The sequence below is a fragment of the Lygodium microphyllum genome, chromosome 4 (genome assembly GCF_053477565.2).
Source record: "Lygodium microphyllum isolate KBCC chromosome 4, Lygodium_microphyllum_v1.1.10, whole genome shotgun sequence".
In the NCBI taxonomy this organism is placed as follows: Eukaryota; Viridiplantae; Streptophyta; class Polypodiopsida; order Schizaeales; family Lygodiaceae; genus Lygodium; species Lygodium microphyllum.
Window position 1 is genome coordinate 162,644,301 of NC_141138.1, and position 26,018 is coordinate 162,670,318.

At 42.3% G+C, this 26,018-nt stretch overlaps 1 protein-coding gene across 3 annotated transcripts in view; it reads left to right on the top strand.

Annotated features, from left to right (window-relative positions):
• LOC148037850 (Flavodoxin family protein) overlaps positions 1 to 26,018 on the top strand; it is a 103,859-nt gene that overhangs the window by 24,672 nt on the left and 53,169 nt on the right. For 2 of the 3 annotated variants that reach the window (XM_087676811.1, XM_087676810.1), the window contains 7 exons: positions 8,888 to 8,965; positions 9,044 to 9,148; positions 10,641 to 10,732; positions 23,441 to 23,601; positions 23,691 to 23,818; positions 25,053 to 25,127; positions 25,223 to 25,333. In XM_087676811.1, the coding sequence (XP_087532937.1) occupies positions 8,888 to 8,965; positions 9,044 to 9,148; positions 10,641 to 10,732; positions 23,441 to 23,601; positions 23,691 to 23,818; positions 25,053 to 25,127; positions 25,223 to 25,333 (750 nt within the window). The remainder of the gene's footprint in view (positions 1 to 8,887; positions 8,966 to 9,043; positions 9,149 to 10,640; positions 10,733 to 23,440; positions 23,602 to 23,690; positions 23,819 to 25,052; positions 25,128 to 25,222; positions 25,334 to 26,018) is intronic. The other variant, XM_087676812.1, reaches the window with a different exon arrangement.

A 26,018-nucleotide genomic window follows, 5' to 3' on the forward strand; every position in this document is an offset into this window, starting at 1 on the left:
TCGGCCCCAAGTGAAGAGAGTTCAAGGTCAAAACCGGGGACAAAGAAAGAAAGCACGGACTAATAATGTCAACAACTTTGTCCCTACCCAAAGCAATGGTCGAAATCTCCGTTGTTTCCACTGCAACGAGCCCGGTCATTTCAAAAGGCAATGTCCCAAGCTTGGTGGAGGACATCGTCAAGTACCTTTCCAAAGAATTGGCCGTGGCCAGGGAGCCGCCACCCGAGGCAAAGGAAGAACCGTCTTTGTTGCCAACAAGGAAATGTGCGAAGAAGAAGATCCGACCATGGAAGCAGAGTTTGAAAGGGTGACAGTCCATGCCGCCCTTTACAAGAAAGGCCCAAATCGCCAGTTTTCGGTGATTCAAATACCATCGGACTATCAAGGTAAAGGTTTCAAAACCTTGATTGATTGTGGAGTACACATTCCTTTATCTCACCAGCTTGTGCAAGAAGATTAGGAATAGCCACAGTAGAAGCACCTACCTTGCTTGTGGAATTAGCAAATGGTCGTGAGGTCACTTATACCAGGTAAACTGCTAAGGTGGAATTCTTTCTGGGAGAAAAGACGACATCAGTCAAATTCAGGGTCATGAACCTAGGTAACCATGAGTGTCTACTCGGAATGGATTGGCTTAAACCTAATGACGCCCACATTCATTGTGGAAAGGGCCAAATTTCCTTTCGAAACTCTGAAGGGGAATTGGTCACAACTCAAGGTGAGGCTGGAAAGCCGAAAATTCGATTGGCCAAAGCATCTCGGATTATAAAGGGAGTTAGAAAGGGACTACTTGTCTACTTGATTAAGCTCAATAAGTTAGATCAGAAGCAGGAGTCTAGTGAAGAACCTTTATGGCTAAAGGAGTACGCGGACGTATTTCCTGAAGAGCTGACAGAACTCCCGCCTCAAAGAGAAATGGATCATGAGATCAAGCTAGTGCCAGGAGCTGCGCCAATTGCAAAGAGACCTTATAGGATATCCATCCCGGAAGCAATTGAGCTGAAGGAGCAACTCAAGCAACTGCTAGATCAGGGCTATATCCGTCCTAGCAGTTCACCATGGGGAGCTCCAGTGCTGTTCCAGAAAAAGAAAGATGGAACCCTTCGACTGCGTATTGATTACAGAGGGTTGAATCAATCAACTGTTAGGAACAAGTACCCTATTCCTAGAATAGATGAGCTTCTTGATCGTCTTCAGGGTGCGAAGATTTTCTCCAAGATTGATCTTAGGTCTGGTTACTATCGGATAAGGATCAAGGAAGAAGATATCCCAAAGATGGCCTTCAACACAAGATATGGACACTTTGAGTTCCTAGTTATGTCATTCGGGCTCACGAATGCGCCTACCACCTTCAACAGGTTAATGCAGGATATCTTTAGACTATATCTTGATGACTTCGTACTCGTCTTCTTTGACAATACCTTAGTCTATTCCAAATAGGAGGAAGATCATGAATCCCAGCTTCGCATTGTCCTTGAGACAATGAGGGCACGCAAGCTCTATGCTAAGATGAAGAAGTGTGCGTTTTTCAAGCGTTAGATTGAATATCTGGGATTCATCGTCTCAACGGAAGGAATCTCAGTGGATCCGGCCAAAGTCAGAGATGTTCTAGAATGGCCAATACCAACAACTGTCAAAGAAATACGCAGTTTTCTTGGATTGACAGAATGGTATAGGGTCTTCATCAAAGACTATGCTTTGATTGCAGCACCTCTGACAGATTTACTGAAGAAGCAAACATCTATTGCATGGTCAGCTGTTGAATAATCTAGCTTTGATAGATTAAAGCAAAGTTTGGTATCAGCACATACTGAAACTTCCGGACCTCAGGAAGGAGTTCGAAGTAGTAACTGATGCTAGCACACTTGCCTTAGGATGTGTGCTCAAACAAGGTCATCCTGCAGCATACTCTTCAAGGAAATTGAAGAGCCATGAGAAGAATTATGCTACCCATGATCTAGAACTATTAGCTGTCATTCATGCTCTAAAGCTATGGAGACACTACCTGTTGGGTAACAAGTTTACTCTAGTGATGGATCATAAAAGTCTCAAGTGGATCTTTACCCAGAATGAGCTCAATATGGGGCAACGTCGGTGGATTGAGGTGCTGGAGGAATATGATTTTGAAATCAAATACCGACCTGGGAAGGAGAATGTAGTTGCCGATGCACTCAGTCGCAAGGCATCCCTTAATTCTCTAATCTTGCAAAATCCATCAACAGCTAGATCTCTAGCCACAAAGGTATCCATGCCAAACAACCCAATACTTGAGCTAGCTAGAGAAAAAGCATGCCATGATCTAGCCTATCAAAAGATGCTAAGGGTGATCCCTATCAAGGAACAGGTTCAGAAGCTACAGGCTAAGTATCATGAATTCTCTATCAATAGTGGACTTGTCTACTATAGAACGAGATTATGTATACTGGCAAGCCAATCACTTAAGTAGAAGATACTGTGGGAAGCTCATGATTCCCCTCTCTCAGGATATCCTAGCTATGCCAAGACTCTCAATGCAATTAGGAAGAGCTACTATTGGGAGAGGTTTAAAGGTGACGTCCTCAAATTGTCACTGAGTGTTTGTCTTGTTAACGTATTAAGGCCGAACATGTCAAAATGCCAGGAAAGTTGCAACCACTTGACATTCCCCAAATGAAATGAAAATTCATCAGTATGGACTTTGTTGTTGGCCTACCCCAAGTTCAGGGAGGATACAACTCCATCATGGTTGTGGTTGACATGCTTACTAAGGTTGCACACCTTATTCCTGTTAAGACAAACTATAAAGCCTCAGACATTGCAAGGTTGTTTATCAAGGAGATATTCAAGCTACATGGGTTACCCAGAAGAATCATTAGTAATCGTGATTCTCTTTTCACATCACACTTTTGGAGAGCTATCTTTGAAGCCATTGGGACTCAACTCTGTTTTAGTACAGCTTACCATCCCTAAACTGATGGCCAAATGGAGCGAGTCAATCAAGTCATTGAGGATATGCTAAGGGCACATTGCTGCCGTGAACCAAAAAGGTGGATTCAATACTTGCCCTTGGTTGAGTTTGCCAATGCTTCTTACCGACAAACCATTCAGATGACCCCTTTCCAAGCATTGTATGGGCATGACTGTCGAAGTCCCCTAAACTTCTCAAATCCAACCTTGAGGGTTGAAGCTTCAAGGCAGATGCTGGAAGAGATGGATGACCAAGTAAAGTCAATAAGATAGACAGAAGGCATACGCGGATTTGAAGCGTCAAGATAGAACCTTCGAGGAATGAGACATGGTCTTTATTCGCGTACGCCTAAAGAAGAGTTCCGTATCCTTAGGAGATTGCAAGAAGCTAAGTCCAAGGTATTGTGGACCATACAAGATCCTCAAGTGCCTAGGACCCAATGCTTATAGGCTGCAACTCCTTGAGAACCCAAAGGTTCATAATGTATTCCATATCAGCCTATTGAAGAAGTATGTACCTAATCCTAGCCATGTACTTGATGACCAACAATGCTAGCCAAGGAGTCCTTGAGCTACGGCTTGACAGGATCTTAGATGTTAGGGAGAGACAACTGAGATCCAGAACCTTGAGAGAATGCCTCGTCTAGTGGAAAGATTATTCCAAGGTAGATGCCACTTGGATGGATGAAAGCACTCTCAATCAACAATATCCCTAGTTTATCTCAAGATGAGAACATCTCGATTCCTCCAAGGGGAAGAGAATGTAATATTCCCATTTGAAAAATATTATTAGACTGACTTTCCACACCCCGCGTGAAACTCATGCAAAGGTTATTTTCGGCATTGGAGTTACCAGCAGTGCAACCTGTAAACTGTATGCGAGGAATCATGACCTCCGCATTGGCAAACCGGGACCGGGGTTCAGAACCGCAAGTGAACTCCCTCTTGGGAGGAGGTTAAGATGATAATGTTGAGATAAATTTCAAATTTTTTTAATTTACCTTCCCCAGCCAATGCGTGGCTGAGGGAAGGGGATGGGCTAGTAGGAGCTCCATGAGGAAAGGAAGGGAGAAGGCCATGCAAGGTACCACGTGGGGGGGAGGTCTCCTCTCTCCCAGACTATAAAAACCCCCCTTTAGGGGGGGGGTAAGGGAAGGGTGGAAGGAACTAAGGAAGGGAGAAGCTGCAGAATCCGTGCATGGAGGAGGAAGGAGTTGTCGCCGTGCTGGAGGGAGCCGCCAGCTGAGAACGCCACCAGATCCGCCTTCACTACGCCAATGGCCGGTTGTTGCTGACGGCGCCTGTTGTCGTGGAGCTCACGGCCGCCATCAAGCTCCCAAGTCCTCTATCTCCACGCCGCCACGTGGCTGCCAGAAGCTGTTAGAAGCTTCTAAGGGGGCTTCTCTAAGTCCTCTTCCCATTGGATCTCCATAAGTATATATTACCCCCGGGATTTAAAGCCCCCTTCCCACCAATCATCTTTACCTCCCCCCGAGCTTCGAAGAGGAAGCCTATAAGGCCTTCCCATTAGTTCCCCAATAAGCCCTTTCCGGGACTTTGAAGGAGAGGAAGCTACAAAACCCTTCCCACCAATCATTCCTAGTTCACGATTTGAAAAGAAGAGGAGAAAGCCTATAAACTCCCTTCTCACTAGATCCCCCAATAAACCCATCCTTACCCCCGGGTCTTTGTGGAAAAGAAGAGGGCTTCCTTAGACCCCCTCCCCACTGGATTCCACATAAGTCCGTTCCTACCCCTTTTTCCCCTGGAATTTTAAGGAGAAGAAAAGCTCTCAAGCCTCCGTTGCCGCAAGGGCCTTCACAAGAACCCTAAGGCCTTTCAAAGCCAAATTCCACAAGTCGGTACTTCTGTCAAGGAGCCGTACCTGAAAGGGAATTGCGCGTACGAAGGAGACGGCCAAAGATCATAAGGCTGCAAACCTAGGCCAATAATTCAAATCTGCGAAGGCTAACCGGAGGTCAAATTCACGATGGCCCCTAAAAAGTCACAAGGCGCAACCGCAGGAGGATCATCTCCTAATATTCATGTGGATATTTCACCGAACCCACAAGTCTAGGTTTTCTTCCTATTTTTGATTTACGTCGAAGCATTGCAATTATGCATGGTTAATTCATGGAATTAGGATGCACTTATGCTTGTCAAATCCACCTAGTTAGATGCGATTGAAATACATTGGCTATTTTAAAAGAAGTAACTCACAATTGAAGATTGGTCATTTGTATTTTTCAATGGAATGAATGAAAAGGAACATAAGGTATCTATGCATTTTTAGCAAGTTGCCTTTCTGCATTGCAAAGTAACGAATCTAGAACAACTAATGACTATCATTACAAAGTCGAAATTATTGTAGTACACCTTTGATTATGCATGGAAAGATTAAGTCGCATGTCGCAATTTTTAGACAAATCCTCTTCGTAACGATTCATTAGAAAAAGTAGTTATCAACCATAGGAAATTGCAAGGCATTGAAAGATTCTACGGCTGCATGAAGTAGGTTAACTCTAGCTTCAATTGGCATAAATCTCATTTAATTGCGTAGTAGTTAGGAAAGGTTGCATGGTTCATTTTAATATAAAACCTTAAAAGCTTAGTGGCATAAATCGTGAGTGCATGTCCTAGTAGGATCAATGGAAATTATGCCGTTAACTTAACATGTGCTTTGGTCTTAACAAGTAAAGTTAGAGATTGTGAATTTAGTTGTACGTAGAGGCAGTGAATCGCGTGCTTATGTGAATTACGACGTAATGCGACTAGTTTTCCCATTTTAGATCAAATCAACATTCCTACGATTGGTTCGTCCTTGTCGTAAGACAAGTAAACTGGATTAGCCAAAATACCTAAACCACAAAGGATTTGCTTAGGATGGTTAAATCGATACAATATACTCCAAGTGCTAACTAGGGTTAGCACGTTAAGGACTTAACCTAGTCGCACTTGTTGCCAAGTCGAAACCCTCATACTCTAAGGTCCTACCCACATTCACGGAATGTAGGGGCAGTTGGACACGCTTGCAAGAAACGATCGAGGGTTTCTACCCTAAGGACCACTTGTTCAAAAGATGAAACTCGGATTGAGTTGGAACCCCTAGGACCGAACGATATCGGTCTAGTGCAATCGGGAATGGATTGGATATGAAGACACCCTAAACCCTGTTTCTTATCTAATCATGATTTCGTGATTAGAAGACGCCGTTCGATGGGTGAAATAGTCCCATGGATTAGATGCGACACTTGTGCAACAAGTTGCAACGTTGCATGATCTTGTGGTTTGATCACAAGAGAATGGCCAATTCCTCGGAATGAGATTGACAGATTCTTGCGAAAGTTTAACTTGCAAGAGGATGAGTAGTCATCTTGCTATAAAATTGCCAAGATAAGGGAATCATGTATTTGCTTGGAAGCAAAGGACCAATCAATAATTTGGAGCAACATATTCGCCATGATTTACTGTTAATAGAACTTAAGGTATTGGTTAAGTTGGGTTAATAGGGTACGGCCCTAACCCAAGGACATAAGGGATTAACAAACAAACGCTTGGGGATCTTGCCTAGTTGCAATCGATCCCGGATCGAATGCTGGATGCATTCGGAGAGAAGGAGTCACTCCTTAGCAGTTTGCCAAATGATGACCACTGGAAATGATTGTGCTTGTAACAGTTTAAGCAGCACTATTTGCTTTGTTTGCTCAAGGAACTAAAGGATGAAGAGATATCTAATGCTTCAGGTTGAAGGCTTGAAGGGAGAGTCAGCCTCAGTTACCCCGACTGTATGCCTGACCCTAACCAAGGGGGTTGTTAGCCATGCCGGGAAGGTGGACCAAACCCGTCGCGTGAGGTCTCTCCGTTGAGCGCTACTTGGAGTAGGAGGACGCTTGGGTGCCAGGGGGGGACTCTGGCCGTAAATCCCTTTCGGGCCCTGCACAAGAGGCCAACGTGACTCGGGATTGGATCCTGAGGCCCGCATACTAGTCTACGGGCGGAATCTTGGATTAGTATTCCCTGTGGATTGCTGGATAGCTTTCGGGCGGATTATGGATAAGCCTGCGGGTTGGACTTTATGAATGTATTCCAAAGATAAATATGATAACCTATTGAAAAGGAACTTGTTTGACATTGTTTTTCTATGTTAAGTGCTAAGATTACGTGAAGGAACCAGTGTCCAAATGGCTAATTAAGGAAGCTGCTTGATGCCTGTCAAACTAAATTTGGTAGGTAATTAGACAACTAAAATAACTTGAGGAAAGTGCGGTGGATGTGGCCATGGGTTGGTCCTACGGATGGGTGGTCCTGGTTGGCCGGGAACTTTTCTCAATCATAATGGACAGCAAGGGGATCTTCTCAAAGGAAATGAATAGCAAGGGCGCTGACCTAGAGTCTAGGCTATAATAATCTTGGTTTATGCTGTTTTAGGGGAACGGAATGGAATTATGACTTATGGCAGAGAGGTCGAGCCTTGCATCCCTCTCGTTTCCCATTCTCCTTGAACCAAGTGCAGCGTCAATCCGCTTCGGCCCTGGCGTTTCTGTGTAAAGTAGTTCGCTTGGGGTTCGATGCTAGTTGTCGTTTAGGAAATGACCATTAGGGGAAACCCTGATTCAGGTCGGTCCTAAGTGGGAACGGCTAGAATACTTTCGCTACGTAGCAGACACGGAAAGTCCTAGATCGCAAAGCCCGTAACATTCCATGGGAGTGCCGGGTGGAGCTTTCTAAACCTCCTTTCCGATGGATTGCTAAGACGTGTCTTGAAGGGAACAGGTGAACACGTTACAGCTTTGCAGTGATTTGGTAGTGGTGCTTGAGAGAAAATTCATGAGTCTAGCCTTTTCTGTGTTTGGTGGCTTTGGGCATGGCTTTGCTTCTTGAATGTTGTGTGACAACTAGTCATTACGAATGGTTGAAGACTATTGGATGGTCTTCTTGGAGCTTTGAGTAGCTCTTTGGACATTAGGGAGTATCTTGAGCCCATGTTTTAGCTTGAGGAGTTTCCTTCATGGCACATTGAGTCTATGCATAGGACTGGAGCATCCACAGTTCCAATAGTTATTTGGTTTCGTTATATCATTGTATCCTTTGTTGCTCTATATTTACTGTGCATCAAGAGGGTGTTTGAAATATGCTTTGTGCTCTTTAAAGTGCTGAGGTGTTCATAATGAATCCTTTAAGCGCTATTATTCATGTCAAAACTCTCAGTGTCACACAGTTGTTGCCTCTATAAATACACCTTATGTGGCTTTGGCACGTACACTCATTGTTGCCTGTTGCTTTTGATTGAAATATGGTGCTATGCTCTTGGTGTCTACCTGCTGTGAGTCAACATAGGTGGCTCACTTTGGGTAACTCTTGTATGTACATTATTTGGTAAGTAGTAACTTCTGTTGTCTTCATTTCCCACCACGCTTTCAAGACTGTTAAGAGATTGTGTATGGAGATCTGTTTCAAGGCACTTCTAATAACGGAGTCCAAGCTAAGTACTACAACTCAAATTGTCTTTTAAGCTTGAAACATAAAATCCAGGGGGTGAGCTTTTCTCACCCAAGCCTCACCTAAGTACTAGGACAACCCCTCAGGCCGTTCTGGCCTTTGTGCTATTGCAGCAGTCTCTGCTGCTAGATTTTATGTTTAAAGTCCCCATATTTAACACTGTCTGAACCGCCTTTTTCTCACACATCTAGGCAGCTACCCTTCTCATTGAAGCATTGGATTGTGTTGTTACATTGATCAAAGCATAAGGTCATCCTGAAAAAAAGTCCATAGACACTATGCAAGATTTCAAGGTGGTCTTAACCAGCTAATAATTGTTCTTATCACGAAAGTTTCAGATTTATCTTATGTGTGAAATGTAGCTGATTATGTTATCAATTCATCAATATTTTCATAAGCTTGAGTCTAAAACTCAAATGATTTGTTTTCATTTTCACCACAGGGCAAACTTTCAGAGGAAGATATAGTGATTTTTGTAGCATCTACAACTGGTCAGGGTGACCCACCCGACTCCATGAAGGTTTGTTTCAGATTGTATTTCTAACAACACACTTCCACATTTGTGAGGAAATGTGGCTAATCTTTTTTCAATTATCAGAGCTTTTGGAGGTTCTTACTGAGGCGAAGTTTACAGTCAAGCTGGTTGAAGAATTTGCATTATGCAGTTTTTGGCCTTGGTGATTCAGGCTACTTGCAATATAACGTGAGTCAATGTCCTATATACAAGATTCGTCTTGTTATTCCTTTATGAGTTGTGAGATAGGTTTGCCCATGATGTATGGAATCCAGCCTACAAAAGAAACATATGTTGTTCTATGTAAGTGAACCTTTTTCTAAAGCTAAGTGTAGCTAAGTTGGGGTCAGTTTTGTGCTGGAAAGATAGTATTAGATGCAGGCTTAAATTACATTCTTCTGAAATTGGAGCAAATACATTATTAGGAACGGCATATTAAATTTTAGGGGGTAATCCTAAATTGAGTGCCTTTGAGTCTTCAAGTGATGTTCACATCTAGTGTGTAAAGTTGGTCCATGTTAGCCAAGTGCCTATTTTTTGTGCCATTACCAGAGAAGGTCACCTTTGTGGCTGTGAGCTGTCTTACAGTCTGCACCATTATCTGTGTAGCAAATCTGTAGATAATTCTGCTTCCCTCAAATGCTTAATAGCATTGCTCTCATCCAAAATGATGTATGCATAACCATGTATCCCTGTTTGATGATGAAGCCTTCCTTGAAAAGACAGAGAAGATGGTTCTTATAGGCTTAAACGAGGCCCTCTTTGTGCAAAATGGTGCTGTTGGTGAAATCCATGTCCTCTCAAGATCGATCCTGGTGATGTCCATCCTAATGACTCGGTTCAGCTTGGCATGGCCGAGCTGCATGATATACATGTGCAGGATGTATTGTCATGCCTAGTATGTACTGTAATGGTGGGAGCAGATGGTATGTACTAGTTTGTGAAAACCAGCATCCTGCATCCCTTCTTCTGGGGTGCTGCTATGAGGAGTGTAGTTGGCAACAGGCAGCACATTCTGAAACAGAGCAAGTGTGGGTCGGTAGAGGCTGATTAGCAGGGAAAAATATTTTTCTTAGATTGTTCCACATGTTCTCCAAGAGCATTGAGAAATACAGGATCATAAGAAGTGAAATGTAATGAGACCCAACTTTGGTTTACAACGTCTCCTCAAAGCTCTCATGTAGATGGTACACAAAGGAGTCTCGAATTGAGGTCAGTATATTTTACTGTTTGGTAAACTGGTAAAAAATAAACTGTTGCAGATAATATAAAAGAAATGATAGTTGTAGATGTTTTTACCAAGACCATAGGAGGAGTTGCTCTTATAGTCTATTGCCACTCAGCCTAGCCATCTCATTTGAAGCTAATTTTAAACCATCAGGTTGGTTATGCTGTGAGGAGTGCAGTTGTCAACAGGTGGTACATGTCTAGAGTTAGCTCTTGTAGTGCATTGCCACTTTGACTGGCTATGTCGTTGATGCTAATTTTGAACTATTAAGTTGGGTAGGTGCTCTCATTTGCCTTCCTGATTCAGAAGAAAATTTACTAGCTTGAGACCCAGCGAATGGACTTTTTTAAAATCCTAGCATGCTATTACCATCTGTGAAGTTTGCCAAATCATGTTATAAAGGAAGAATTAAACATTCTCTCTTTCAATTTAAAGTGCCTTTGTGATATTCAGGTGGTGGCAAAGAAGCTTGATAAGAGGCTAAGTGACCTCGGTGGAAAACCAGTTATTGCAAAAGGTCTTGGAGATGATCAGCATCCCTCTGGGTAGTTTGTCTGATCTTTTTCTTTTTGGGTCAAGTGTCTCTCTGATACATCATAGCTCGCTGGCTTGAAACCTTAAGATAAGTTGACTTGTAATAACTCAGTTCTTACTGTTGATTTATGCAGCTTTCAACTCTTAGGGTCCTGTTTGTTTTAAACAGCTTTTAACTTTTACGGTCCTGTTTGTCTTCATGTTTAAACACAAGCTCCGTATTCTTTATGAGCAACATAACTGTGAAAGAACAGGATATGCAGCTGCCATTGCTCATAATAAAGTATGAAACATTTCATTTCAGGCCACGCCCATATCTATGCAACCATTTGAAAGAAAATGGAGGAAGTTTAGTGAGGCATGCTAACATCCAACATAACTGTGAAAGAACAGGATATGCAGCTGCCATTGCTCATAATAAAGTATGAAACATTTCATTTCAGGCCACCCCATATCTATGCAACCATTTGAGGCATGCTAACATCCATATGTATAAGTTTGGACATAAGAAGTTATTCTGTCTTCTCATGCTGTCTCACCAGGCACCTATTGACAAATAATGTTGCTACTATATCCGCTTGCTTGAGTTGGTTTTCTCCTTCTCAGTGATGTGTCAAATTCTTGCTGCTGACATTAACCTGTTGTTTTGTCTATTTTGGGCTTCCTTTATTGTTGTTGTCATGATCTCTTTTCTTAGTGGGAACATGAGCCATGTGTCCTTTCTTTTTAACTGCCTCAACCACTTGGAAATGATCTCAATGAATTGCTCCAATCCCATGTCAAGTATTTTGTGTTTCAGAATTTTCCCCTATGCTAGATTTCTCCAAACATTTCTTTTTATTCACCTGCCTATCTACTGTTTTGTCAGTGTAACCAGTGGCTCTCTCATGGCATGTGTGTTTTGTCAGTCTCACTCAAGCTTCAGGTTCTTCATTGATCCATAGAAATTGTAGCTCTCTCGTGGCATGCTTTTTTTGTCAGTCTCACTCAAGTTTCAGGTTCTTCATTGATCCATAGAAATTGTAGCTGAGCAGCTGTTTGATGTTTCTTAAATTTGCTAGATGACTTGAGCTTGGCATCTCGGAACTCGTGTGGGCACTGGATTTTCATCTGTGTTTCTTCAAGTAAAACCTTTCAATTTCTCATCTTGTGGATGTGTCTTACATGCACAAGAGCGTGGTTAGCAAGACGTTTGTGACCTGCCTAAAGTGGCTATTTGTTGAGCTTTTGTGAATTTTAAAGGGTATTGCCTTGCAAATGGGTTTATTCTAGGTCTGGCTGCTCGTGTTTTCGTGTTAGTCTTGCCTAGACAAGCCACTGTGGAACACAGCTTTACCGTATAAAGCTGCTGCTCCTCCTCTTCTGTTTCTTCTTTTAAATCATTGCTGATTAAACTGCAAATGAAGGTAACTATTATCTGCTAGGATCGCCATTGTCAGAGGTTTCAGGCCAGAACAGCAACTGTCAAGTTCAAGAAAGGGTAAGAGAGTAAAGGAAGACGTCCTGATTGTTAGCAGTTTAGTCCACTCATTTGTGAATCTGGGCATGTCTAGTTGTGGGCTGGACACTGTAGACTATTTTAGGTATTTTTTTATTGTCATCGTTTTGGTGATTTGGGCCATTTATTACTGGCTGATTGCATATTTATGCTGGGTGGCCTGTTATTTTGATGACATTATTTTATGCCTACATATTATGGCTCCCTCTTCCTCAGTTTGTATCATCATCCACTTGTAGATTCCCATTGTAGGGCCTGTTGGAGAGAGGGAGTCCATGCGAGTGCCCACACAGCCAGTGACTCACTGTTGTACACAATTGTCTCATGTTTGGTATATGGATTCCATTTTCCGAGCATATCTCTGAGTTCTCCCTTTGCAGTGTCCTTTTGTTTTCTTTTGTTTTCTCTTTTCTCTCGTGTTTTTCAGTCTATTACAGCAGTCTTCTATGCTTCACACACCTATCTGCTGTTGTTGATCAGCCTCCTATTGTCTGCTGTAGCCTAGGCAACCTGTCCTTGTCGTGGATCGGCCTGATTTTCTTCCCCTGAAGCTTGTGTATATCTCAGAAGCCTGAGTTTTTGATTTTCTACATTAAATCAATGCTGACGACTACATTTAAAACCTTTTCTGTCTGCATTTTGATCTGCAGCTGCTGTTTTTCTGTATTTAATGCTTGCACAGGCTGGGTGGCAGGTTTTTTGGCCTTTAAACAGTGCTTTCTGATTGTTTTCACCTTGGTTATCTCAGATTTTGCAGTCATTTTCTGATCGGCACCTCTTGCCACTGCATTTGAACTCATCATCCATGCAGTCTGTGTTGTGTTTAGTTGTTCTCTCTCTCTATTCTTTATCTTCTCTTCCTTATGCTTTCCAAATGGCTCCTCTGTGCTGTTCTACCGATAAAAAACTTCACGGTCCTGATTACTTAACATGGAGTGTTGTTATGAAAGCATAATTTGTATAGAAGCGATTATGGTATGTGGATTCTTGAGCTATTGAGCATCCTCAGCCTCCCACTTCTCTTCTAGATGATTGCAACCAGGACAACCATGAGAAAGTTATGTGTTCATGGGATTTTGATGATATCTGTGCGTATTTTGCTCTTCTCTAATGTATCTCGAAAGAGGTACTACTAGTGCTCATCTCTTGCAGGGTAGCTTCCGTGGTATGGGAGAAGCTTTAGATATTGTATGAGGCTTGCTCAACTATGCGTGCATTGATCCTCTATGGCCAGTTCCAGTAGATGAAGTTTGAGCCTAAGGATACTATCTAGTCATTTATGCTTCATGTTACACAGGTACAGTATCAGCTTCAACACATGCAGTCCTCCTTTCCAGAGGCTCATCTCATTGGGACTATGCTCTATAAGCTTCCTCTCGAGTTTGATGGAGTAGCCAATGCTTTGTGGGCCTAGACATCATTGATGCCAATGAGCTTTACACATATATCCTCAATGTTGCTTGAGCATGAGGCATCTTTGAGATTATAGGGGAGGCTTCCATCTTGGTATGGTGGCCATGATGAGGCATTTGTAGCTTCAGAGAGGGGGAGACAGGGAAAAGTCGAAGGCCCAATACTATCATTGTTGGGTTTGATTCACGTCTACGCTCACAGAGGAGTATCAGTGAATTGTGGTAGGACAGTGGGGCAGTTTTTACTCTCCTTATGAGAGGTTTTTACCACCAATTGTATTATCTTTTATTTTATGTGCTTATGTTACACAATTTGAGCACTTATTGTGTTTTACATCTTTCGGCTGTGAACACATATTATCAACCCTTAGGTTTAAGGGTTGTACTTTGTACTTGCATTACAATTTTTGGTATTTGCATTGGGATTTGTGTCTTCAGTCTCTCACTCTCTTCACTATCAATTGTGCACTCTCAGATAAGCTTCAATCTTTCCCATCTCACATTTAGTATCAGAGCAGGGATTTAGCTCAGCTTTAGCTCGTTGCAAATTGTCCTGCTGCAGCTCACCATCTACCCCCAACAATAGTTGTCACCACCTCGTCTAGCTTAGTTGCCCATGCCAGCAGGTTAGCTTCTTGTGCCACCGACAACAATGCCAACAGCCAGCACACTGCCTATAGCATCTCCCCTGCCCTGGCCGCTAGTGCTAGTGTCACCACCACTGGACAATGCCGCCTGGGGCTTAGTAGACTGTGCCTTCTACTCCAGCTCATCTGTCTAGTCACCTGTCCTCGTAGGCCTGCCAGCGTTGCCTGCTCTTGCTCCTACTGCGCTTGCAGGTCTGTCCCCTAGCTGCCAGTTGCGCCATCAGCACCAGGCCCGCCAACGTCTCCTCCTGTAGCTTGCCACTGCCACCAGCATCCTCGAGTCACATAGAAGGTAACAGAGACACATTTAAAAAAAATCAAAATTTTGAATTTTAGTAAGGGTCTTCTTTTTGCTTGGGCAGTCTTGTGTCGTGGACATATATCTAGCAGTAATTTCTTGGGAAGCGAGCCAAGAAATTTGGGGCTTTTTGGTTTAGTGCAGGCATTGGCACATGTACTACAGGTTCAATCTGAAATAGACTAAAATTGTGCATTTTGGACAACAAAATTTTGGGGCTTCTACATTGATTGTGTTGTTGAGCACTGTTTGCACAAATTTATCAATTATAGCGTGGTGCATGCTGTAATTACCATGCTGTAATTCTTGGAAATTTCTAGGCTGTTTCAGCTTTAGCTCTTGCTCTTGTGTTCTTTGAAACAATGACATTGGCTTTTGGATGGAAGCAGTTATGTGTGCTTGTCATGTTTTGAACAGGTGCACTAACAAGGCATTTAAAAATGTTACGCCATTTGAGGCTTGGAACAGTCAAAAACCTTCAGTTGGCTATTTTCATACTTTAGGGTGTCTTGCGTATGCTCATATTCCCAAAGTACTAAGAAAGAAGTTGGACAACAAGGCTATTAAATGCATTTTTGTAGGGTACAACAGTGAGAGCAAAGGATTCAGACTGTATGATCTTGTTTCCAAGAAAGTCTTTGTCAGTAGAGATGTGATTTTCGCCAAAAAAATCAGAATTATCCCTTGCTGGTTTTGATACATATTAGGCTGCAAATGATGTGTTTGAAGGGTTTCTGCCCATTTCTTTTGATGATACAGCTAGAGCTTCAATAAATGAACACAATGTTCAGCTAGTTACTCCATTGAGCAATGCAGAAATTCAGTCTATGGCTGATCTGAATGTTCAACACGATGTTGAATTTGAGATTTAGTAGGAGCTTGTACACAATCAAGAAGCTAGGCAAATGCCTAGATAGTACTTGTAGAGTATGAAAGATAGTTATTTGGATGCTCCTGTTACTGGTCGTACTAGAAGACAAGCTCGTTTGCATGATCATGCTAATACAATGGAGTTTGTTATGGTAGCACACACACTTGATGAGGAGCATGGATATTTTGAGGATGCACAACAAAGTGTGTATTGGACGGCAGTAATACAAGCTGAATTTGATTCTATCATAAAGAATCAAACATGCGATTTAGTGACGTTGCATGTTGGAGAGAAAGCCATTGGTACAAAGTGGGTCTATAAGCTGAAAAGAAATGTGGATGGATTCCTTGATAAGTATAAAGCAGGCTTGTGTCCAAAGGCTACGCACAAAAGAAAGGCATTGACTATGAAAGGCCTGAAGATCATGGCATAGATCTTATCCTTGGAAGTAGGCCACCTAATAAGCCACCCAATAGAGTCAATGCAGCCCGGCAAGAGGAGATTATGAGTCAGGTGAATGAGCTGTTAGAAAATGGCTGATTTAGCTCAGCTTCTTTTCTTTTTGTTCTCCGGTGCTTTTGGTGTAGAAAAAGGATAGTTCATGGTGTATGTGCATTGACTATTGTGCTTTGAACAAGATTGACTATCCCACAGATTGATGATGTTATGGATAGATTTGTTAGGGGGCAACTATATTCAACGGTCTTAATTTGAAAAGTAGGTATCATTAGATACACATTAGATAAGAGGATGTACTAGCTTTCAGAATATCTTTTGGATTGTATGAGTTTCTTGTCATGCCTTTGGACTTCCAAATGCTCTTGCCACTTCCAATCTAGTGATGGATCGCATCTTTAGGCCACATAGAGCATTTGTGGGCACTTTCTTTGATGACACGATTTTCTATTGAAAGAATAATGTAGAGTATAGAAGACATTTAGACATTGTGTTCAATGAGTTGATAAGCGTAAGCTGGTTATTAATTAGAAGGAAAGTGGAAATTTTTGGTATGAAATTCACTTTTTGGGGCACATTGTATATGCTAATGGTATTCGTATGGACCTTGCTAAGGTTGAGGCAATATGTTCATGGCCACCTTTGAAAAATGTGACTGAGATCCATAGCTTGTTGGATTTATGTTCTTACTATAGGAAGCATGTATGTGGATTTGTTGAAATTGCATCTCCATTGCGTGCTTTGTAGAATAAGACTGTGCCATTTACATGGACTGGAATGGAAAGTTTAGCATTTGAAAGATTAAAGGAAAAGATGACTTTAGATCTTGTGCTTGTGTTACCCGATCTAAGGAAGTCATTCATAGTTTAGTGTGATTGCCGTATCAATGTATATGATCAGTTTTGCAACGGCCTGAGGCATGAGTACTCTGTGCTAAGAGATGGATTTGTGATGATGCATGGACGATTGTGTGTCACAAAGTAGTTGAGAGCCAGAGTGATAGCTGAAAGTCATCTTTCTTCATATGTAGGACATAGAGGTATTGATGCCACAGTCAAGGCAATAGAGCATTTCTTTTATTGGCCAGCTTTGAGACATGTTGTAGAGCAATTTTTGAGAACATGTATCGTATGTCAGAAGGTTAAGCATAATAGACAGAAGATGCCGGGCTTGTTGCAGCCCTTGTCTACTCCAAATAGGCCTTTGCAGCATTGTGATGGACTTTGTTTTTGAGCTTCCTAGGACACCTATAGGGAATGATAGGATATGGACTATCATTTGCAAGTTTAGCAAACAAGCCCATTTCATTTTGGTGAGGAAGAAAATAAAGGCTGATTATGTAGCACGATTATTTTTGCAGCACATCTTTGAGCATCATGGTATTCCAGAGTTGATTGTTAGTGATCTAGGCCCTTGGATGACTAGTTTAGTTTGGAAGGGGTTGTTTGAGAATATGGGTACCAAGTTGAAATTCTCATAATTCTTCCATCCGTTGACAAATAGTTATTCTGAGGAAGCAAAGTCGACAGTATTGGATCTTTTGAGGTGCTATGTTTGAGACCACAAGATACAGTGGGAGCATAGTTTCATTGATAAAGCTCCCGGCAATGAAACCATGAAACTAATCTCCTTTCTCGGATAGGGTGGTAATTCCTGATTAAGCACTTAATTACAGCAATCAGCAAATAAACATAAACTGAAAATGCACAATTTACCTTTAAATTCTTGGATAGTAGATACCGTGTTGGCCCCAAAATTGGCATGCCATCCAATGTCTCTTTGACTTTATTGACTATTGGTTGGGTATAAGCTAAGATTTCACAATCTCCTTGGCTGATCCAAAAGTCCCTTGCTGTAGATGCAATCAGCACGCAAAATGGGCCAATTGCTGCCCCGAATTCATAATGGATGGGCTGGCATTTGAATTCCGTAATAATTCCACAAATTTCAGGTGCTGAATTCAGTGTACAATATCTTCTACTGACGGCATGGGTCCCAGGTGTTTGTTAAACCCTAATTTCTGCAGAAATTTAGGGCTTTACAGAAGAATTTTCTCTGTTGTCAACCAAATTTGGCTGAGATCTGCTCCAAGTGGCCGAGATAAGTTGAGATCTTTCAAGAATTGATTGAAAGAGGCGAGAGATTGCGAGAGAGGGAAAAGTAAGAGATTTGTTGTAGAGAAACCGTCCAATCTATTTGTTGCGTGTTTCAACTAGCAAGAGAAGTAGTCGCTTGCAGCCTGGGAGCACCAAAATTGCGGTCGCCAGCTAGTTGACGATGTTGCCAGCCTTGATAGGCCTTCTCCTATAGTGGCTTGCTTGTTGATGGCTCTAGATGGCTGTCACTTGCTGTAATTTGCTGTTTTTTTGCTTAGAAAATGGAGTAGTAGCCTTCTCTCTCTCTCTCTCTCTCCTCCTCCAGCTTAAAATTGATCTGAATAGTTGAGATCAAACCTCAAAAACGTTCTCTCAGTTTGCATGGGTAGTTTTTCCAAGTGATAGCCTTCTAAACCTAATTTCCAACATTATCTAGCCATCAAATTAGTTTTTGGAATTAAATAATTTTGATGATTAATTTCAGCCCTTCTGACCCTACCCAAAATTAAATGTGGCCATCCATAATTAAATTGGCTAGGGCATTTGCAACCTTGAGTGGTCCCCAACCTCTGTTGATTCTTAGACTATCATTAATCAATGCGAGCTCGTAGTGTCACCATTGATACTTATTGGCCAAACAACCGTCCTAGGGTCAAAGCTTAACCAACTATCCACCAAAGCTTAGCTGGCATAACTTGTCAGAACTTTTGTCTTTGACACCCATTGCATCCTCGAGGTCCTTGGCTTATTACCATGAAATAACTGGTATGTAGAAATGGCCATGAACCAAGATACATAAGCAGAGATGTTATGCATCAGATGTGCTAAACAACTTTGCACATTTGATTAGTAACTTAATCAAATGTTATCAGCAAGATTAAAGTAGGTGAAAATTTCAGGTTTGCGTGACCGAAGATGCCCAAGTGCCATCTATCAAGAAAAGCATCACTCCTCCTCATAGAAACAGGGAACGCCCGTTCCGGCGCATAGGAACGGATTAACGCGTTCCGGGAGGTACGAGCCCAAGAAACGCCGGCGAAACGTTCCAGCCCGTTCCCTGGCCCGTTCCAGCCTGTTCTATCCCTTTCCCTGGCCGTTCCCTGGCCGTTCCCTGTTTGGAATGGCCGTTCCAGCCCAGGCATGTAAATTTTTAATTTTTTTAAAAAAATCTGTTGACGTTTCGCAGCTCGCTCCCGCCTCCCGCTGTCGCCTGTCGCCTGTGTCTGTCCCCTCCGCTTGTCGCGTGCGCCTGTCGCGTGTCCCCTCCGCCTGTCGCCTGCGTCTGGACTTGTTCCCTGTTCCCTGTTCCCTGTCGCCTGTCCCTGCGCCTGCCCCGCCTGCCCCGCCTGTCCCCTGCGCCTGCGCCTGCGCCTGCCCCGCCTGTCCCCTGCGCTTGTGCTTGTCCCCTGCGCCTGCGCCTGCCCTGCCTGTCCCCTGCGCTTGCCCTGCCTGCCCCGCTTGCTCCGCCTGCTTGTGCTCCTCTGCCTGCTCCTGCTCCTCCGCCTGCTCCGTGCACCTGCGCCGCCTACTCCTGCTCCTGGGACCTTTTCCTCCGCCTGCTCCTGGGACCTGCTCCTCCGCCTGCTCCGTGCACCTGCCCCGCCTGCTCCTGCTCCTCCGCCTGCAGGCTGCTCGGCTTTGACTCTCCCACCTGCCTCTGAGTCTCCCGCCTACGTCGCGTGCGGCACACGGTACACTTTGGACCTTGGTTTTCATTGAACTTTGACGCATGGATGTTGAAATGTTGGCTGCAAATTTCTGTAATTACTAATTTCATTGAAGTTTACAGTTTACTGATTATTTGTCACTTCTATATAGATGGCAGCATTGACATCTATGGGATCTTCATCATCCTCAGCAGGTACTTCGTCAACAACAGGACGAAGTCGAAGCACTACTTGGTCATGGTGGGATGAGGTAGATGCAGGGGTGCCATTGAGCGGTGGAGGGGCTCGCCCTTGGAAATGCAAACTTTGCCCTTATGCTCGCACTAGTGGGGCTGATAAAGTGAGAGCCCATCTTCTACATGAGGAGGGGAAAGAGGTGCGTTTTTGCACCAATGTATCAATTGAGAAAAGGCAGGAGTTACTTGACCGCATAGCCACATCTATGGGGAATTCACATGCCAGGAGGACGCCAAATATAGCAGTGGATCCAACAACATGGACTCCAAGACCAGCAGGGCATGGTGCTTCATGCAGAAGACCACCAGGATTAGTGGCTATGCAGCCTTCTCGTGGGCCATCAATGGCAACAGGTCGTGGTGCTAAACAGAGTTCATTGCACACTTCATGGGAACCAAAGAAAAAAGAGGAAACAGATGCAGCAGTGCCACGCTTTTTTTACCATGACCATATTGCATTCAAATCAGCCAGGTCACCTTATTTTTTAAATATGGTGACAAAGATTGCAGAGTATGGACCCACATATAAGCCCCTTTCATCAGAAACTATCAGGACTACATTGCTTCAAAAGGAGAAAGTAGCCATAGAGATTGCAACAGCAAATATTCGCAATCAATGGGTAAGAAATGGAGTGACATTGATAGCAGATGGATGGAGTGACACACGCCATAGGTCCATACATGGTATTGTTGCATATTCTCGTGGAGATGTATACTTCATTGGTAGTCATGATGCTTCAGAGACTGGAAAGAGTGCAGATGTATTGGCATCCGAGTGGTGCGAGGCAGTGCAGGCTGTTGGGGCAGAAAATGTAGTGCAGTTTGTGGCAGATGGTGAACCTACAAACAGGGCAGCAGGAAACATTTTAATGGCAATGTATCCACATATCACCTTTAGTCCATGCATGGCGCATTGCTTGAATAACTTGTTGAAGGATATTGGGGACTTGCCATGGATTGCATCTCTTGTTGCGAAAGGCAACAAGATTATCACATTTATATGTAATCATCAGTACTTGCATGCTGAGTTTCGCAAGAGAAGTGACAAAGAACTTCTTAAATACTCGGATACACGATTTGCATATAACTTTCTTATGCTTGGTCGATTGCACTATTGCAAAGGTGCAATTAGGGAGCTATTTGCTAGTGATGAGTATGAAAATTGGACTGGGGCTGCCACTGCTACTGCTGTGTTATGTAATGCATATGTTTCTGATAGAGATTTTTGGGATGAGGTTAATCGCACCAACCAAATGGTTGATCCTATTATGCACATGTTGAGGCTTGCAGATGGCATGGATCCATGCATTGGGAAGATCTATGAAGGTATGGATCGCATGATTGAGAGGTTGGAGAGTTTGGAACCAAATGCAGATAGGTATGAGCAAATCAAGGAGTTATGCATCAGCAGATGGAATGAGTATGACTCTCCTATGCATGCTGCAGCATATGTGCTTGATCCTGAGTTTCAAGGAAAGATGCAAGAAAGAGACCTTGAGGTGGTCAAGGCTTGGAACACATTGCTTGCAAGGTTTTATCCTAGCCGTGAAATGCAACGCAAAATTAAAAATCAGCTCTCTGTATATCGACAAACATTAGGGATGTTTGGTACAGAGGATGCACTAGAGGACAGGACAAATATTGGGGCTGCTTTATGGTGGGAGGACTATGGGGCAGAAGCTCCAGAGTTGCAGAGTTTGGCTATTCGTATTCTTAGCCAAACAATTAGCTCTTCTTGTTTAGAGCAACTATGGAGCTCCTTCAATCACATTCACTCAAAGAAGAGAAATCGTCTTGGTACAATGAAGACGAATGACCTAGTTTATGTGAGCTCCAATCTTCGCTTGCTAGCTCGTACATCAGTTGCAAAGGCTGATTCTTTTATATGTTGGGAAAAAGATGACGATGATGATGATGGTGATGATGATGGGCAGGATGTTGTTTAGCAGGATGAGCATTCAGGCACAGTGGAGCCATCTTCCATGAATCAGAGCACTTAGTAGCTAGCCTTTTGGAACTTTAGAGTATTGACTTGGAAATTGGAGCTCTTGTAACTTGGATCTTTACTATTTAGGCTTTAAAGTTTACTGTTTAGTGCATATTTTGTGTTTTTGCAATGCACACTTGTTGCCAGTTGGACTTATGCAACATTGTTGATTACAGTGTTGAATTATGAATGCGACAATCCATTGCTGGTTACAATGTTTTGAATCTTTATTATTGTTGAAAGTTGAAACTTGATTATTATGTCTCTAGAGTCTAATTTCATGAATTATAATTCATGGTTGATAATAGATATGATCTGTCTCTCTAGATTCTAAGACTAGTGTTGACTCTCTCTCTCTAGAGGATATATATATATATATATATATATATATATATATATATATATATATATATATACCGTTCCCGTTCCCTCGCTTTGGGCGTTCCCCCCGTTCCAGGGGGTCCCGTTCCCCGTTCCTGGTAACTATGCTCCTCCTCCTTCGCTCAAGAGTCACCTTGCAATCTCTCCCATCTTCCACATATGGATGACCTTTGTTTGAATCCTAGAGTGCATCAATGTTGTAGAAGTGTCATGTAAATCAATGGGGTGAGTAGATCCTGCTGTCCAAATGAACCAAGCAATCATACTAGCCCCATATATAAGAATATCTTCTAGCTACTTTGTTTGTGGTCAGATGCGGGAATCATGCATAGTTGCTATTTAGAATTATAAAGGGCTTGGCTCCCTTGAAAAATCCTCATAATATGTTGGACTTCTATCTATGAGCCAAGTTATTATCCCCCAATTCACTAGCGTCATTTGAGCTGTACCATGGAAGACCATCCTCAAGAGTCTTCTTCATAGCTGTTTGGCCTTGGGGTGATCCCATATATTCTTTGGGGTCTCCACATTTGGCACAAACTACTAGGAGCCTGCTACAACCTAGACAAGTGCAACTTGACAAACCCTTGTGTGCGTGCTAACAATAGGAAAAGAGAGGATCTTCCTAAGTCTAAAGTTGCTGTGTAGTCTCCTCCAGAAGTTAGCCAAGAGATGTGAAGTGTCTATATCATGATAAAGATAATGTTGTGGTATAACCAATTGCTTAACTATTGGACTGGACCAAGCATGATGCCTTGTTTGTGCCAATGCTGGGCGACAACTATTATCACTCTGGTCGTGCTCATCTGAATTTTGAATCTTCCTCCCTAGCCTGTTGGGACATCCAAAGAATGAGATTTCACATCTTGTACTGTAAGTGATGTGTTGGCTGTAAATTTGAATTCTTAGACTTTTTTCTCAATTGATAGAGGCACTTTTCCAGACAAGACCTCTTCTTATCAGCTTGAAGGGTTGTGCTGCATTGTGTATATTTGCAACCTTTTCCTTCTATAACTATTCTGATTGTGGCAGTACTGATTTGTGATGGTATTTTTCAAGAAGTTCCTTAGTTTTTTTTCCCAGTTTAGATTGTTTGTCATGGATAACTTCCACGCCTTTTCTTTGGAGTTATCTTTTATATCAAGAACTTGTTTCTGTCTGGATTTATAGATATGAAGCAGCATTAGACCCTTGGCTGGTCTCTCTTTGGAGTTCCTTGAGGAAAGTCTTTCCTTTGCAGCTGGGGTCATCACTTGTACTGTATGATAACACAAAACTAAGTAACCCAAAATATCGAGTTACATTTTGTGGCTCATCATTGAGGAAACAAGGTAATGCTCAGCTCAACCAAGTCAAGCATAATTGCTGTGTTAATGCACATTCCAGGAAGATAAGTATCCGAAAACGATGTGAAATGCAGGTCACTTTGCGAGACAGGACTATAGGGAAGTTAGACACATGTTTGAAATTGCAGATGGACTGATTGATACTGCAGAACGAGATGATCCTTTGATTATTGGTCCACAAAACCCCTTTCTGGCTCGTATGGTATAGTCTGAGATTAAGTTCTTGCGACGCTATTTTTGGTGAAGTTGTGTTTACTGCCCCATTTTTGGGGATGCATTTTCTTGTTGAGAATTAGATATTTAAATCCATTAAAGATTTCTTATGTGATAGTTGCATCGATTTTTCCCCTAACCTTAGATAACAGATGAGTGCCTTTTTCAAATTCATTATATATTGAATTTTCAGTTTCTTTTGTTCAAGAAAGTAAGAACCACGTCAATGCTTTTGAACACATTCTTTGAATTTATTAGTCTTTTTTTGATCCTAAAGATTTAGTAATAGCTTCAAATCACTTCTGCATGAGAAAGTTCAAATGCTTAACTGGGATTGGATCATTCTTCCAATGATAGCCCAGAATTCTCCTATCCCGAGGTAGGGTTTCAGGATTCACAACAATGAAGCTCTTGATATTATTATCCATAGTTGCATTCATACTACGTACAGACTGGTTCATTCCATATGGTTTGTACCATACCGTACAGTACATATCTGTACCAATTTGTACCAAAAAATAGACTACTTTTTGCCCATGAAGACTGGAGCATACAATATCTTCCAACTTCCAAGCCTTATGTTTATTATCATAATTTCAAGCCTCTCTTACACTCTCTCCCAACTTCCAAGATGAATGTGCAATTCCAAGCCTCTCTCTCTCTCTCTCTCTCTTTCCCCCTCTTTTTGTGTCTCTCTCTCCCCCTTCCCCCCCAAACTGCCAAGCCTCTCTCACACACACACACACACACACACACACACACACACACACACACACAAAAGAATGAAGAGCCTCTCTGTCCATCCACCCTACACTTTACTCTTTTGTATGATGTATGATGTATGATGTATACATTCCCATCTGTTTACTTGTAGTGCGTTGTGCATGTTGCACATCAGGTTTTGCCTTGTTACCCTTGTGTATTCATCTTATTAACTTAAGCGACATCTGATGTATAATACATATAGTATGGACACAGGGGTTTTATAATGTTTTTGAATATGAAATCATTCATTAAACCTATTGGATTATCTAGTGATTTAAACATCACATCTTTATAAATATCTGCCATTTTGTTGGACATTTCATAGTCAAACACAAAACAATTATGTACCATATAGATTGGTTTATGTCCATATTTCTTTATATAATTTTGAACTGTATTAAAGAGTTTTCTATGGTGGTCTTACGAGTTGAGATGTTCACATGAATATTTTTTTACAGATATGCAATAAGCGACTTACAGAAAACGCAGATGACAGAGATGTTCGTCATATCGAATTTGACCTTAAAAGTTCTGTACGGATATTTTGTGTGCAATGTTTCAGAAAATTCAAATTTAACTTGCAATTGCATCTTACTGCAGGTTCTTCATGTGCTCATTGACTGTGCAGGGTATTGTCTATCAACCTGGAGATGCCTTAGCAGTGTTGCCTTCTCAAGATGAGAAATCAGTGGATGCCTTTTTTGATCGATGCTGTCTTGATCCTGATACATTAGTGCTGGTACCAACTGAAACTACTAGTTCATTTGACTTGTGAGATGACTTCTTACTGATGTAAAGAACAGACATTAACTTCTTTCAGTTATGTTTACCATAGTCGGTTTCTTCCCAGATGGCCTTTCAGATAAAAACTCCAATAATATCCGACTTGTTGATTAGACTTGTACAAGATCTGGAGGGGTGCATGTTGTTCTGTATTACAACCACCATATCTCTGTTTTTAGATCATTACTCACTACTTTAATGAAAACTGCACCTATCCCGCCTGTCAGCTATCAGGCCTTATGTTCACATCATTCACTTGAGGGGGTTTGTTATACTTATTGTGTTCCTCTATCTTTCTGGTGTGAATGCTCCCTTATCCACGGGCACTTTTTACTTTCTAGCTGGAGAAAGGTTTCTTCCCTGTGTGAACACCTGTTAGTGGGTGTGGTACTTTAGTACCTTAGAGATTTACTTCCGTTATCATTCTCACATAGTGGATGTCACCTTCCAGCAACTCTCCTCTCTCTTGCCGTTCACTTATTCACTATGTGTGTGAGTGTGCTCATGCTGTTGAATCCTGAGCTAACATGTGGTGCTGCCACCTTGATTAGCTGAGGCAGTGTAGTCATCTTGAGTGAGTTTGTGAACTCCAGACTTTGTGACTTATGCCTCAGCTACAATCCTAGAGACATGGGGGCTTG